Source organism: Poecile atricapillus, chromosome W, assembly GCF_030490865.1.
Source record: "Poecile atricapillus isolate bPoeAtr1 chromosome W, bPoeAtr1.hap1, whole genome shotgun sequence".
In the NCBI taxonomy this organism is placed as follows: Eukaryota; Metazoa; Chordata; class Aves; order Passeriformes; family Paridae; genus Poecile; species Poecile atricapillus.
The window spans coordinates 958,519-973,583 of record NC_081288.1 but is presented as its reverse complement, the minus strand read 5'-3'; the positions used below and the strand labels follow the sequence as shown (position 1 = coordinate 973,583).

General features: G+C 54.1%; 1 protein-coding gene across 2 annotated transcripts in view; it reads right to left on the bottom strand.

Annotated features, from left to right (window-relative positions):
- Nucleotides 1-15,065, bottom strand: part of LOC131591682 (serine/threonine-protein phosphatase 6 regulatory subunit 2-like) — a 71,167-nt gene that overhangs the window by 36,173 nt on the left and 19,929 nt on the right. For both annotated transcript variants that reach the window (XM_058862622.1, XM_058862621.1), the window contains exons 2-3: nt 9,910-10,042; nt 1,168-1,413 (exon numbers count right to left, since the gene is read on the bottom strand). In XM_058862622.1, coding sequence (XP_058718605.1) covers nt 1,168-1,394 — 227 coding nt within the window. In that variant the 5' untranslated portion in view covers nt 1,395-1,413; nt 9,910-10,042. The remainder of the gene's footprint in view (nt 1-1,167; nt 1,414-9,909; nt 10,043-15,065) is intronic.

The window sequence follows — 15,065 nt, the reverse complement described above, 5'->3', positions numbered from 1 at the left end:
GGACATTATTTGAGATTTGAGTATCTGAAACAATACTTGAGTTATGGTTATTTTTGCAGACATTATTTGAAATAGGGTTTTTTATTTTTTGGACATTATCTGAGACTTGAATATCTGAGGCAATACTTGAGCTATGGTTTTTTTTCAGACATTATTTGAAATAGGATTTTTTAATTTTTGGACATTATTTGAGATTTGAGTATCTGAGACATTACTTGAGTTAGGGTTTTTTGCAGACATTATTTGAAATGGGATTTTTTATTTTTTGGACATTATTTGAGATTTGAATATCTGAGATATTACTTATGTCTTTTTGCAGACATTATTTGAAATAGGATTTTTTAATTTTTGGACATTATCTGAGACTTGAATATCTGAGGCAATACGTGAGCTATGGTTTTTTTTCAGACATTATTTGAAATAGAATTTTTTAATTTTTGGACATAATATTTGAGATTTGAATATCTGAGATATTACTTATGTTTTTTTGCAGACATTATGTGAAATAGGATTTTTTATTTTTTGGACATAATATTTGAGATTTGAATATCTGAGACATTATTTGAATTATGGGTTTTTTTGCAGACATTATTTGAAATGGGATTTTTTATTTTTTGGACATAATATTTGAGATTTGAGTATCTGAAACATTACTTGAGTTATGGTTATTTTTGCAGACATTATTTGAAATAGGATTTTTTATTTTTTCGACATAATATTTGAGATTTGAATATCTGAGACATTACTTATGTTTTTTTGCAGACATTATTTGAAATAGGATTTTTTAATTTTTGGACATTATTTGAGATTTGGATATCTGAGATATTACTTATGTTTTTTTGCAGACATTATTTGAAATAGGATTTTTTACTTTTAGGACATTATTTGAGATTTGAATATCTGAGACAATACTTGAGCTCTGTCTTTTTGCAGACATTATTTGAAATAGAATTTTTTTTTTTTGGACACCAACTCAATGTTAAACCATCAAAACCAAAGCAACAAATGCTGAAATCCCCTCCCAACCCCAAATGCTGGAACACCCCCAGAGCTCCAAGGCTGTCCCCCCCAGGAGGTGGCAGTGGGGCCAGCAGCCAGGTGGAATCTCTGTGTCCACCCCGGGATCCCTGCTGGGACATCCCGGGGCAGCAGGGATCCAATACCTACTTGAATCGGACCTTCTCGTCCATGTCCACGGGGGGCTCGTGGGTGATGAGGGTGACCAGCTGCTCCATGCAGTGCTGCTGGCACAGGAAGTCCAGCAGCCGCCGGTTCTGGGCTTTGCATTCCTGCAGGACGTCATCCTCGTCCATCAGCTCCTCCAGGGTCACATCCTCCTTGTCCAGCAGCTTGTCCACGTGTGACGTTGTGTTCAAATCAAACTTCCAGAACATGGTGATGGGACGCGACTGGCTGGGGGTGGGAAAGCACCGGTTACTGCTCCACACCTGCCATGGATTGTCATGAAACCCCTGAGGCTGGAGAAGACCTCTGAGATCACCCAGTCCCACCATCCACCCCATCCACTCCCACCCCATGGCCTCAAGTGCCACGTCCACACATTTTTTGAACACTTACAGGGATGGGGCCTGCACCCCTGCCCTGAGCAGCCCATCCAGTGCTTTCCAACCCTCCTAGGGAAGCAATCTCCCAAAAATCCACCTGAGCCTGTCCTGGCCCATCCTGAGGCCGTTCCCTCTCCTCCTGTCCCTGTTCCTGCCAGCACAGCCCGACCCCCCGGCTGTCCCCTCCTGCCAGGGACTTGTGCAGAGCCACAAGGTCCCCCTGATCCCCCTTTGCTCCAGGCTGAGCCCCTTCCCAGCTCCCAGAGCTCTTCCTGGGGCTCCAGAACCTTCCCAGCTCCCAGAGCTCTTCCTGGGGCTCCAGACCCTTCCCAGCTCCCAGAGCTCTTCCTGGGGCTCCAGAACCTTCCCAGCTCCCAGAGCTCTTCCTGGGGCTCCAGAACCTTCCCAGCTCCCAGAGCTCTTCCTGGGGCTCCAGAACCTTCCCAGCTCCCAGAGCTCTTCCTGGGGCTCCAGACCCTTCCCAGCTCCCAGAGCTCTTCCTGGGGCTCCAGAACCTTCCCAGCTCCCAGAGCTCTTCCTGGGGCTCCAGAACCTTCCCAGCTCCCAGAGCTCTTCCTGGGGCTCCAGAACCTTCCCAGCTCCATCCCTGGACACCTCCAGCCCCTTCCCAGCCCCATTCCCTGGATGTTCCCCCTCAGGGTCTTTCCTGGGGCACTGCACATTGAATCCCCCATTTCCATCCAATCCTAACCCAACCTTTCTTTGCCCTTAAGTTATCCCAATTTTTCTCTGAGTTCTATTAATGATGTTTTTCCATTTTGCTTTCCCAGTCCCTGGAATTCTGGGAAAGCTGTGAGTTACACCAAACCATGGCACTTTCAGACCACCCCAAGGAGACTCTTCCAGGGCTCCTCCTTTTGCTTAATATTTCCTCTTCCAGTTCTGCCCTTCACCATCTCAGCTCAGCTCCTCAACAACCCTTCACAGTCCTGTTCTGGCCACAGTACCAGGTACAGAACTCATGGAATCCTGGGATGGTTTGGGATAGAAGGGACCCCCGAGCCCCCCCAGTGCCCCCCACACCTCCCACTGGCCCAGGCTGCTCCCAGCCCCAGGCTCCAGCCTGCCCTTGGCCACTGCCAGGGATCCAGGGGCAGCCACAGCTGCTCTGGCAATTCCAGCCCAGCCAGCAATTCCCAATTCCCAACATCCCAACATCCAGCCCTGTCTCTGGCACTGGCAGCCATTCCCTGGCTCCATTAACACAATCTCCTGGCAGTGGCTGTCACAGGTGACTCGGCTCCCTCAGCCCGTGCTGGCCAGTGCCAGCCCTGGCTCCCACACTCTGCACTCAGAGCTCCTGGGCTGAGGTGTCCCTGTGCCACATTCCCAGCTGATCCAGCATCACCATGTGATCCCACACCCAGGATCACAAGGCTGTTTTTAACCTAACCCACATCCCCATTTCTGCACTCAGAACTCTCAACCATCCACTCCTTTCGTTCTTTCCAGCATCCAAAATTGTCCCTGTGCCTGATCCTCTGCCAGTCCCACTCTGCACGGCCTCAGCTACAGGACAGCCTGGACATTTTCCTCTTAAAAACCCATTTTCCATCCAGGAATGATACTGAGGGGGCTGTGCTGCCAGGAACAGGGACAGGAGGAGAGGGAACGGCTTCAGGATGGGCCAGGACAGGCTCAGGGTGGGCCAGGACAGGCTCAGGGTGGGCCAGGACAGGCTCAGGATGGGCCAGGACAGGCTCAGGGTGGGCCAGGACAGGCTCAGGGTGGGCCAGGACAGGCTCAGGATGGGCCAGGACAGGCTCAGATGGGCCAGGACAGGTTCAGGATGGGCCAGGACAGGCTCAGGATGGGCCAGGACAGGCCTCAGGATGGGCCAGGACAGGCTCAGGGTGGGCCAGGACAGGCTCAGGATGGGCCAGGACAGGCTCAGGATGGGCCAGGACAGGCTCAGGGTGGGCCAGGACAGGCTCAGGGTGGGCCAGGACAGGCTCAGGGTGGGCCAGGACAGGCTCAGGGTGGCACAGGACAGGCTCAGGGTGGATCAGGACAGGCTCAGGGTGGGCCAGGACAGGCTCAGGATGGGCCAGGACAGGCTCAGGGTGGTCAAGGACAGGCTCAGGGTGGATCAGGACAGGCTCAGGGTGGGCCAGGACAGGCTCAGGGTGGGCCAGGACAGGCTCAGGGTGGGCCAGGACAGGCTCAGGACGGGCCAGGACAGGCTCAGGGTGGGCCAGGACAGGCTCAGGGTGGATCAGGACAGGCTCAGGATGGATCAGGACAGGCTCAGGGTGGGCCAGGACAGGCTCAGGGTGGGCCAGGACAGGCTCAGGGTGGGCCAGGTCAGGCTCAGGGTGGCACAGGACAGGCTCAGGGTGGCACAGGACAGGCTCAGGGTGGGCAGCAGCAGGAATTTCCCCATGGAAAGGGGGTCAGGCCCTGGAAGTGCCCAGGGAGGTTTGCAGTGCCCATCCCTGGAGGTGTGCAGGGAATTCCTGGAGGTGGCACTCAGGGGACAAGGTGGGCATCGGGCACAGCTGGGACTCCATGGGCTGGGAGGGCTTTTCCAGCCCCAGGGATTTTGGGATTCTGGGATTTCAGCACTGAGTTTTGGAGTTGGGAGCAGCCATCTGAATGTTCAACCTACGTGACACGGCAGTGACAGCACTGCTGGGCTCGGTGTGTTCCTCACAAACTGTTCTTTGGGTATTTTTAACCATCTCTGCTTGGTTCTAAATTCACCAAGGGAAAATCTGGCACCAAAGGCCTTCAGAGAAGGAGGTTTGGGGGCTCAGTCAACCCAAATGCAGAAACATTCCCTCCATTGGTGTGGAATCCACACGGAATTCTCACCTTCCAAACTGACACCCATTGTAATCCTGGCAATTCCACAGCTTTCCTGAACTTTTTATCCATCTCCAGGAGAAGCTGCCTGACCTTCCTTGGGAGAGTGGGGAGGGGCTGGGCTGGAGGTGGGAGAAGTGGCAGGTCCCATGGGATCAGGGAATCCTGGGATGGTTTGGGATGGAAGGGACCCCCAAACCCCCCAGTGCCCCCCACACCTCCCACTGGCCCAGGCTGCTCCCAGCCCCAGGCTCCAGCCTGCCCTTGGCCACTGCCAGGGATCCAGGGGCAGCCACAGCTGCTCTGGCAATTCCAGCCCAGCCAGCAATTCCCAATTCCCAACATCCCAACATCCAGCCCTGCCCTCCCTCATTCTGAGCCCACCAGGGAAGGGGATTTCTGCAGGTGTGTCTGGGTTAGAGCACCCCTGTCCCAGCACAGCAGCACCAGTTCCCAACCCATAAATGAATTTCTATTAATGATAAAAAGCAGTGTTGGGGTGTTTGACATGTTTGGGACAATGCAGGAGATGCTTAATCTCCCTGTTCTGACACAGATCTGCAAGACCAACAAACCCTGGGCTGGGAATGTTCAATTCCCTGCCAGCAAAATTCCAGCAGAGTTTATAAAAAGTTCCAACAAGTAATGCACTTGCTGTTTAAAACCCCAAACAAAGGACCCCTTTTGCCACCTCTGCTCTGCTCAGTTCTCCTTCTCCATCTGCCCAGGAGCTGGGGAGAGTGGGCATCCATTATTTTATATGTTATTTTATTTCATTTCATTTTCCACCCAAAGCTGTGTCCTGGACAGGATCTGCCCCAGAGCTGCTCATTTGCATAAACTACAACATCAATGTTTTACACACAATGTTCTGAGCCCGAGGAGTTCCTGGCTGGCAATTCCAACTGGAATTTGTCCTTTAATTATTTCTTTTTCATGGATGATCTCCCCGTCTCCTGCTGCCAGCAGCCCCAGGGAACAGCTCGTCCAGCACATCCCAAGGATCCCCTTGGGAACTGCAGTGGGAACAGCAGGGAAGGGACCTGGGGTGTGGTGCTGGTGCCAGGGTCAGTCCCAGGTGACTCCAAAGGGACCTGGAGGTACCAGGGTCAGTCCCAGGTGACTCCAGAGGGACCTGGGGGTATCAGGGACAGTCCCAGGTGATGCCAAAGGGACCCAGAGGTGCCAGGGTCACTTCCAGGTGACTCCAAAGGGACCCAGAGGTGCCAGGGTCAGTCCCAGGTGACTCCAAAGGGACCCAGAGGTGCCAGGGTCAGTCCCAGGTGACTCCAAAGGGACCCAGGGGTGCCAGGGTCAGTCCCAGGTGACACCAAAGGGACCCAGAGGTGCCAGGGTCAGTCCCAGGTGACTCCAAAGGGACCCAGGGGTGCCAGGGTCAGTCCCAGGTGACTCCAAAGGGACCCAGGGGTGCCAGGGTCAGTCCCAGGTGACTCCAAAGGGACCCAGAGGTGCCAGGGTCAGTCCCAGGTGACTCCAGAGGGACCCAGATGTGCCAGGGTCAGTCCCAGGTGACTCCAAAGGCACCTGAGGGTGCCAGGGTCAGTCCCAGGTGACTCCAGAGGGACCCAGAGGTGCCAGGGTCAGTCCCAGGTGACTCCAGAGGGACCTGGGGGTGCCAGGGTCAGTCCCAGGTGACTCCAGAGGGACCCAGGGGTGCCAGGGTCAGTCCCAGGTGACTCCAAAGGGACCCAGGGGTGCCAGGGTCAGTCCCAGGTGACTCCAAAGGGACCCAGGGGTGCCAGGGTCAGTCCCAGGTGACTCCAAAGGGACCCAGGGGTGCCAGGGTCAGTCCCAGGTGACTCCAAAGGGACATGGGGTATCAGGGACAGTCCCAGGTGATGCCAAAGGGACACAGAGGTGCCAGGGTCACTTCCAGGTGACTCCAAAGGGACCCAGGGGTGCCAGGGTCAGTCCCAGGTGACTCCAAAGGGACATGGGGTATCAGGGACAGTCCCAGGTGATGCCAAAGGGACACAGAGGTGCCAGGGTCACTTCCAGGTGACTCCAAAGGGACCCAGGGGTGCCAGGGTCAGTCCCAGGTGACTCCAAAGGGACCCAGGGGTGCCAGGGTCAGTCCCAGGTGACTCCAAAGGGACCCAGAGGTGCCAGGGTCAGTCCCAGGTGACTCCAGAGGGACCCAGATGTGCCAGGGTCAGTCCCAGGTGACTCCAAAGGCACCTGAGGGTGCCAGGGTCAGTCCCAGGTGACTCCAGAGGGACCCAGAGGTGCCAGGGTCAGTCCCAGGTGACTCCAGAGGGACCTGGGGGTGCCAGGGTCAGTCCCAGGTGACTCCAGAGGGACCCAGGGGTGCCAGGGTCAGTCCCAGGTGACTCCAAAGGGACCCAGGGGTGCCAGGGTCAGTCCCAGGTGACTCCAAAGGGACCCAGGGGTGCCAGGGTCAGTCCCAGGTGACTCCAGAGGGACCCAGGGGTGCCAGGGTCAGTCCCAGGTGACTCCAGAGGGACCTGGGGGTGTGGTGCTGATGCCAGGGTCAGTCCCAGGTGACTCCAAAGGGACTGAGGGTATCAGGGTCAGTCCCAGGTGACTCCAGAGGCACCCAGAGGTGCCAGGGTCAGTCCCAGGTGACTCCAAAGGGACCCAGGGGTGCCAGGGTCAGTCCCAGGTGACTCCAGAGGGACCTGGGGGTGTGGTGCTGGTGCCAGGGTCAGTTCCAGGTGATTCCCTGGTCCCTGAGCCTCTCCCAGCCCCCTGACCCCCCGGCTCTGGGAGTATCCAGGCCCTGGGTTGCTGTGATTTCTCCCAGGGTTATTCCCTGTCCGTTCTGTGTCACCAAGGGATCCCCTGATCCTCAGCAAACACAGGCACAGACAAAAGAGCCACAGCATTTTCCAACCATTCCAAAGTGCCCTCCGCATTCCAACACCAGGAAAAGTGAACACAGAGGGGCAGAAACTCCCCAGGCACCTCCTCCTGGAAACTGGGACAAAATTCCCAAGATTTACCGACTTTTTAGGCCCATTTAAGACCATTCCTGCTAAAATAAAGCACTGAATGTTTTCACTAGGTGAGAGCACATGGAAGGGCTGAGGGAAGGACGTTCTCAAAAAGAGTTCTGGGATCCTCCTGCCATCCCAGTAACATCCAGTACAAAATCCCAACGCCAATCCCAACTCCAGCAGCTCTGGCCCAGCTGAACAGGTCCCTGCTCCATGCAGGGTGGATTTTAGCCTGGACAGACACAGATTCCTGATGGGAATTTCAAGCTTATTCTTTTTTGCCAAGTTTTAATACAAAATCTTCCCTATTTCCTCTATAAGAATAAATAATTTTAAGCTTTGATACACAAAACAACAAAAAATACCCCAAAACATAGGGAATTCCCTCCAAATCCAGTATGGGAAGAAGTCTGGAGCACAGCAAGACCAACATCCATCCAAGAGCTCTCCATCTCTAATCCCAGTTACCCAGGGAATAAAATCTCACTTTACTGAACCTGCAACCCCAAACCAGCTTTTTCAGCAAATTGTTCCACCACTGGAAAAGCCACCTGGAAAACACAGACAGACAAGGCCAGGCTGATCAATGGCTCAGCTCAATTCCCACTGAAGGGTTGGGCATGGAATTCCCAAACATCTTTAGAGCAAAATTCCCTCCATTTGGTGACTCAGCAGCGGGATGAAAGAAATGAATCAACATAAATTAGAAATAGGAAAAGGCACAGAAGGATCCCAAACCAGGGCCAGTGGACTTGGGAGTGATCCCAGAAGGAAGAGCAAGGAATCAACACCTGCTTGGGACACAAAAATAATTAGGCTGAGCCTACCAAAGCTGTCACAAGGACCAGGCTGCTCCAAGCCCCATCCAGCCTGGCCTTGGACATTTCCAGGGATCCAGGGGCAGCCACGGCTGCTCTGGGAATTCCATCCCAGCCCCCACCACCCTCCCAGCAGGAATTCCTTCCCAGTATCCCACCTAACCGTTCCAATCCGTGCATCTTTAACTCATCACCTATGAGAACTTGTTTCACATAAAATCTCTCCCTTTGGAGCAGTAGGGAAGCTTTTCCCACTGAATTCCCAACAGGAAAATGCTCGAGTCAGCCACTCCACTGCTGGCACTGGGAAGGATCCCGCTGCTCCCACACCTCCAGGGAATGCCAGGGCAGTGAATCCCAATGGAATTACTGCTGCAGGAAAGGGCAGCTCCTCCTGTGTGCCTCGAGCTGCTGTGCTGGATGGTTCCCATTCCTCCCTGGGGAACTCGGGGAGAGATCCCGGCCTGTTCCCATCCCTGCCCCACAATGAGTGCACAGTGGGGCCCTTCCACAGGGAACTCCCTGCACCAGCCACAGCAGCTCCCAGGAGAACAGGGAATGAGGAGTTCCAGGCTCTTCCCAGCAGTTATGGACAGGAGCTCAGCTTCTGAGAGACACTTCCACAGTTGAATGTGGTTTTAGGGACGATCCTGGCCAGCACACTGAGATTCCTGGGATCCCTCCCAGCCCATCCAGTGCCAGCTGTGCCTGATTCCCACCTTGTCCCCTGAGTGCCACCTCCAGGAATTCCCTGGACACCTCCAGGGATGGGCACTGCAAACCTCCCTGGGCACTTCCAAGGCCTGACCCCCTTTCCATGGGGATAAAGCCAGCCCAGGCTCAAGGCTGGCACAGGGACACGGGGACACAGGGACAGAGGGACACAGGGACACAGGGACTGAGCTCCTCCATCCTCAGGAATATCCCTGGGACACCACAATTCCCTCTCAGATGACTCCAGGAATTAAATTCCAGATCAATCCCAGGAGCAGCCACCAGAACTGAGCACCCAGCATCACAGAGCTCATCCTCATTATTGGGAATTAATTGGTCCATTAATGAGGAACTTGACAGGCCCTGACCAGAGCCCCCCAGGGCTGGGCTAATCCCGCAGGGGAGGGGGGACCCTGCCCCTGTCCCCCACCTGCAGAGCTGCCCCAGCCCTGGGGACACAGCAGCAGCACCTGGAGCTGCTGGAGAGAGACCAGAGGAGACCCCAGAGCTGCTCCAGGCCTGGAGCCCCTCAGTTCCCAGGGATCCAGCCTGGGAGAGCTGGGAATGTTCCCCTGGAGAGGAGAAGGATCCAGGGAGACCTTCCAGAACATTCCAGAGCCTGAAGGGGCTCCAGGAGAGCTGGGAATGTTCCCCTGGAGAGGAGAAGGATCCAGGGAGAGCTGAGAGCCCCTGCAGGGCCTGAAGGGGCTCCAGGACAGCTGCAGAGGGACTGGGACAGGGCTGCAGGGCCAGGAGCCAGGGAATGGCTGCCAGTGCCAGAGGCCAGGGCTGGATGTTGGGATGTTGGGAATTGGGAATTGCTGGCTGGGCTGGAATTGCCAGAGCAGCTGTGGCTGCCCCTGGATCCCTGGCAGTGGCCAAGGGCAGGCTGGAGCCTGGGGCTGGGAGCAGCCTGGGCCAGTGGGAGGTGTGGGGGGCACTGGGGGGTTTGGGGGTCCCTTCTATCCCAAACCATTCCATGACAGAAGGACAGGGAGATGTTCTTACCTTCAGTAGAAGTTCCTTCAAACGTGAAATCTCCTCCACGGACAGAGAAACATTTGGGTTACAGTTCCTGGAATAGACCCAGCTTCAGGAATTGGTTTTCATCCAGTGCAAATTCCTCTGCAAACTTTCAATCCTGTAGAAGATTTTTAAAAATTACCAATAAACAAAGGTACCTGAGAACCAAAGGCTTTTATTTTTTTTCCCTAAGTGAACTTCCAGAGAACCTTCCAGCACAAAGGAAGATCATAGGGACCGACAGCCCCTGCCCAGCCATCAGCACCAGGCCACACAGGATCCTCCCAGTTATCCCAGTTCCTCCCCTGCTGCAGCTCTGGGAGATGTGAACTGCCCAGCCCTGCAGGTGCTCAAGGCCTGGGGCTCAGAACAACCAGGGAGAGTGGAAGGGGATCACAGAGGAAGAGCCAAGGCTGGCTCAGCCCATGAGCTGCCCCCCAACTCCAGAGCTGGGCTTTAACCAGTCTCCTGAAACCCAGGAATTCCTGATGTGCTCTTGGATACAGAGACCAACCAGCAGGAGGTCCCCCACAAGAAACTGAAATTAAATTTAATGAGAAAATAAATGTATTTCCTCATCTTCCAATCAACAATTACTTAACTGGAGGTACAACATTCACCCAAACCAAGGGCATTGATCTGAACAAAAACTGTTCAAGATTTTATTTCTAAATTTTGATGCCTTTTTCCCCAGAATTTATGCCCAAAAGTCCCTGACCCAGTCCCAGATTCAGGGAGGTTGGAAAAGCCCTCCCAGCCCATGGAGTCCCAGCTGTGCCCGATGCCCACCTTGTCCCCTGAGTGCCACCTCCAGGAATTCCCTGCACACCTCCAGGGATGGGCACTGCAAACCTCCCTGGGCACTTCCAGGGCCTGACCCCCTTTCCATGGGGAAATTCCTGCTGCTGCCCACCCTGAGCCTGTCCTGTGCCACCCTGAGCCTGTCCTGGCCCACCCTGAGCCTGTCCTGGCCCACCCTGAGCCTGTCCTGATCCACCCTGAGCCTGTCCTGATCCACCCTGAGCCTGTCCTGGCCCACCCTGAGCCTGTCCTGGCCCATCCTGAGCCTGTCCTGGCCCACCCTGAGCCTGTCCTGGCCCATCCTGAGCCTGTCCTGGCCCACCCTGAGCCTGTCCTGGCCCACCCTGAGCCTGTCCTGGCCCACCCTGAGCCTGTCCTGGCCCATCCTGAGCCTGTCCTGGCCCACCCTGAGCCTGTCCTGGCCCATCCTGAGCCTGTCCTGGCCCATCCTGAGCCTGTCCTGGCCCACCCTGAGCCTGTCCTGGCCCACCCTGAGCCTGTCCTGGCCCACCCTGAGCCTGTCCTGGCCCATCCTGAGCCTGTCCTGGCCCATCCTGAGCCTGTCCTGGCCCACCCTGAGCCTGTCCTGGCCCATCCTGAGCCTGTCCTGGCCCACCCTGAGCCTGTCCTGGCCCATCCTGAGCCTGTCCTGGCCCATTCTGAGGTCATTCCCTCTCCTCCTGTCCCTGTTCCTGCCAGCAGAGCCATGAGCAGGGACACCTCCAGCAAGATCTTCCTCAGCAATTCCCCTGCTGGGTTCCAAGAGTTCAGTAAAATCCTGCACAACTCTGGCTTACATGGACAGCAAAGCTTTGGAGAGCTCAAGGCTGGAAGAGCCCTGGAAGAACACGTGGAATTCTCACAATGCACACAAGAGGCTGCTCCAGGGACAGGGAGCAATGGGGGGTTGGAAGGAAGAACTTGTCTTGGTTTCAGCTGGTTTTGCATTCCACAACCATGGAATCCTGGGATGGTTTGGGATAGAAGGGACCCCCAAACCCCCCAGTGCCCCCCACACCTCCCACTGGCCCAGGCTGCTCCCAGCCCCAGGCTCCAGCCTGCCCTTGGCCACTGCCAGGGATCCAGGGGCAGCCCCCGCCCTGTGCCAGGGAGGAATTTGCTCCCAATCTCCATCAGAGAGAGATCTCCTGGGAGCCAGGACACCCAGGGTGAGCCAGGACACCCAGGGTGAGCCAGGACACCCAGGGATCCAGCCCAGCCCACCCAGCAAGGCCCCAGCTCCAGCACATCCTGATGGGAACGGCTCCGGAGAGCGGCCAGAGACCCCCGGACACAGCCACAGGGAGCCCTGGACACAGCGACCCCTGTGTCACTGCTGTGTCACCTCAGTCACCACCCCTGCCACCACCCCGTGTCACTGCTGTGTCACCCCAGCCACCACCCCTGCCACCACCCTGTGTCACTGCTGTGTCACCCCAGCCATCACCCCGTGTCACTGCTGTGTCACCCCAGCCAGCACCCCTGCCACCACCCTGTGTCACTGCTGTCACCAAAGCCACCACCCCTGCCACCACCCTGTGTCACTGCTGTGTCACCTCAGCCAGCACTCCTGCCACCACCCTGTGTCACTGCTGTGTCACCCCAGCCAGCACTCCTGTCACTGCTGTGTCACCTCAGCGAGCACTGCTGCCACCACCCCGTGTCACTGCTGTGTCACCTCAGCCAGCACTGCTGCCACCACCCCGTGTCACTGCTGTGTCACCACAGCCAGCACCCCATGGCACTGCCTGTCACCCCAGCCAGCACTCCTGTCACCACTCTGTGTCACCACACCCAGCACCCCATGGCACTGCTTGTCACCTCAGCCAGCACTCCTGTCACCACCCCATGGCACTGCCATGTCACCACAGCCAGCACTCCCTGTCACTGCTGTGTCACCAGAGCCAGCACTGCTGCCACCACCCCGTGTCACTGTCATGTCACACAGCCATCACTCCCTGTGTGTGCCACCACCCTGTGTCACTGCTGTATCACCACAGCCAGCACCCCCTGTGTGTGCCACCACCCTGTGTCACTGCAATGTCACCTCAGCCAGCACTCCTGTCACCACCCCGTGTCACTGTCATGTCACCACAGCCAGCACTCCCTGTCACTGCTGTGTCACCAGAGCCAGCACTGCTGCCATCACCCCGTGTCCCTGCCATGTCACCACAGCCAGCACTGCTGCCACCACCCTGTGTCCCTGCTGTGTCACCTCAGCCAGCACTCCTGTCACCACCTATGGCACTGCCATGTCACACAGCCAGCACCCCGTGTGTGCCACCACCCCTGTCACTGCAGAGTCACCACAGCCAGCACCCCCTGTGTGTGCCACCACCCTGTGTCACTGCAATGTCACCTCAGCCAGCACTCCTGTCACCACCCATGGCACTGCCACATGTCACACAGCCAGCACTGCTGCCATCACCCCGTGTCACTGCTGTGTCACCACAGCCAGCACTGCTGCCACCACCCCGTGTCCCTGCTGTGTCACCTCAGCCAGCACTCCTGTCACCACCCATGGCACTGCCATGTCACACAGCCAGCACTCCTGTCACCACCCTGTGTCACTGCCATGTCACACAGCCAGCACTCCCTGTGTGTGCCACCACCCTATGTCACTGCAGTGTCACCACAGCCAGCACTCCTGTCACCACCCTGTGTCACTGCCATGTCACACAGCCAGCACTCCCTGTGTGTGCCACCACCCCATGTCCCTGCAGTGTCACCAGGACACGCCTGCCTGGTGACAGCAGCAGCTGCTGGCACTGCTCCTGAGGGCCCAGGGGCTGGCACAGCTCCTGATACTCACATCCCCTCATGTCCCCTCATGTCCCCTCATGTCCCCTCATGTCCCCTCATGTCCCCTCAGGTCCCCTCATGTCCCCTCATGTCCCCTCACGTCCCTTCAGGTCCCCTCATGTCCCCTCATGTCCCCTCACATCCCCTCACATCCTGGCCAAAGGCACACAGAACTCACCCCAAGTTTAGTGGCAGCAAAACCCAAAGCAATTCACGAGGCTGCTGATCTGCAGCTCCTCCTGTGAGACAGCAGCTGCTCCCAAACATCCCAAATAAACATCCCAAATACATATCCCAAATAAACAATATCCCAAATAAATAATATCCCAAATAAATAATATCCCAAATAAATAATATCCCAAATAAATATCCCAAATAAACATCCCAAATAAATATCCCAAATAAATAATATCCCAAATACATATCCCAAATAAACATCCCAAATAAATATCCCAAATAAATAATATCCCAAATAAATATCCCAAATAAATAATATCCCAAATAAATATCCCAAATAAATAATATCCCAAATAAATATCCCAAATAAATAATATCCCAAATAAATATCCCAAATAAATAATATCCCAAATAAACATCCCAAATAAATATCCCAAATAAATATCCCAAATAAATATCCCAAATAAATAATATCCCAAATAAATATCCCAAATAAATATCCCAAATAAATAATATCCCAAATAAATAATATCCCAAATAAATATCCCAAATAAATATCCCTGATAAATATCCCAAATAAATATCCCAAATAAATATCCCAAATAAACATCCCAAATAAACATCCCAAATAAATATCCCAAATAAATATCCCAAATAAATATCCCAAATAAATAATATCCCAAATAAATATCCCAAATAAATATCCCAAATAAATAATATCCCAAATACATATCCCAAATAAATATCCCAAATACATATCCCAAATAAATATCCCAAATAAACATCCCAAATAAATATCCCAAATAAATATCCCAAATAAATAATATCCCAAATAAATATCCCAAATAAATATCCCAAATATCCCAAATAAACATCCCAAATAAATATCCCAAATAAACAAACATCCCAAATATCCCAAATAAATATCCCAAATAAATATCCCAAATACATATCCCAAATAAACATCCCAAATAAATATCCCAAATAAACAAACATCCCAAATATCCCAAATAAATATCCCAAATAAATATCCCAAATAAATATCCCAGATAAATATCCCAAATAAATATCCCAGATAAATATCCCAAATAAATATCCCAGATAAATATCCCAAATAAATATCCCAAATAAATATCCCAAATATACACAAAGAGCTGGGCCTGTCATTGGAAAACACGGTCCCAAAAACATCAACAAATTGAAAGTATCAATCAAGAGTGCAAGTCCACTTTGAAGAAATAATCCTGGAATGGTTTGGGTGGGAAGGGAGCTCAAAGCCCCCCCAGTGCAGGGACAGCTCCCATGTCCCAGGGTGCCCCAAGCCCCAGTGTCCAGCCTGGCCTGGGACACTGCCAGGGATG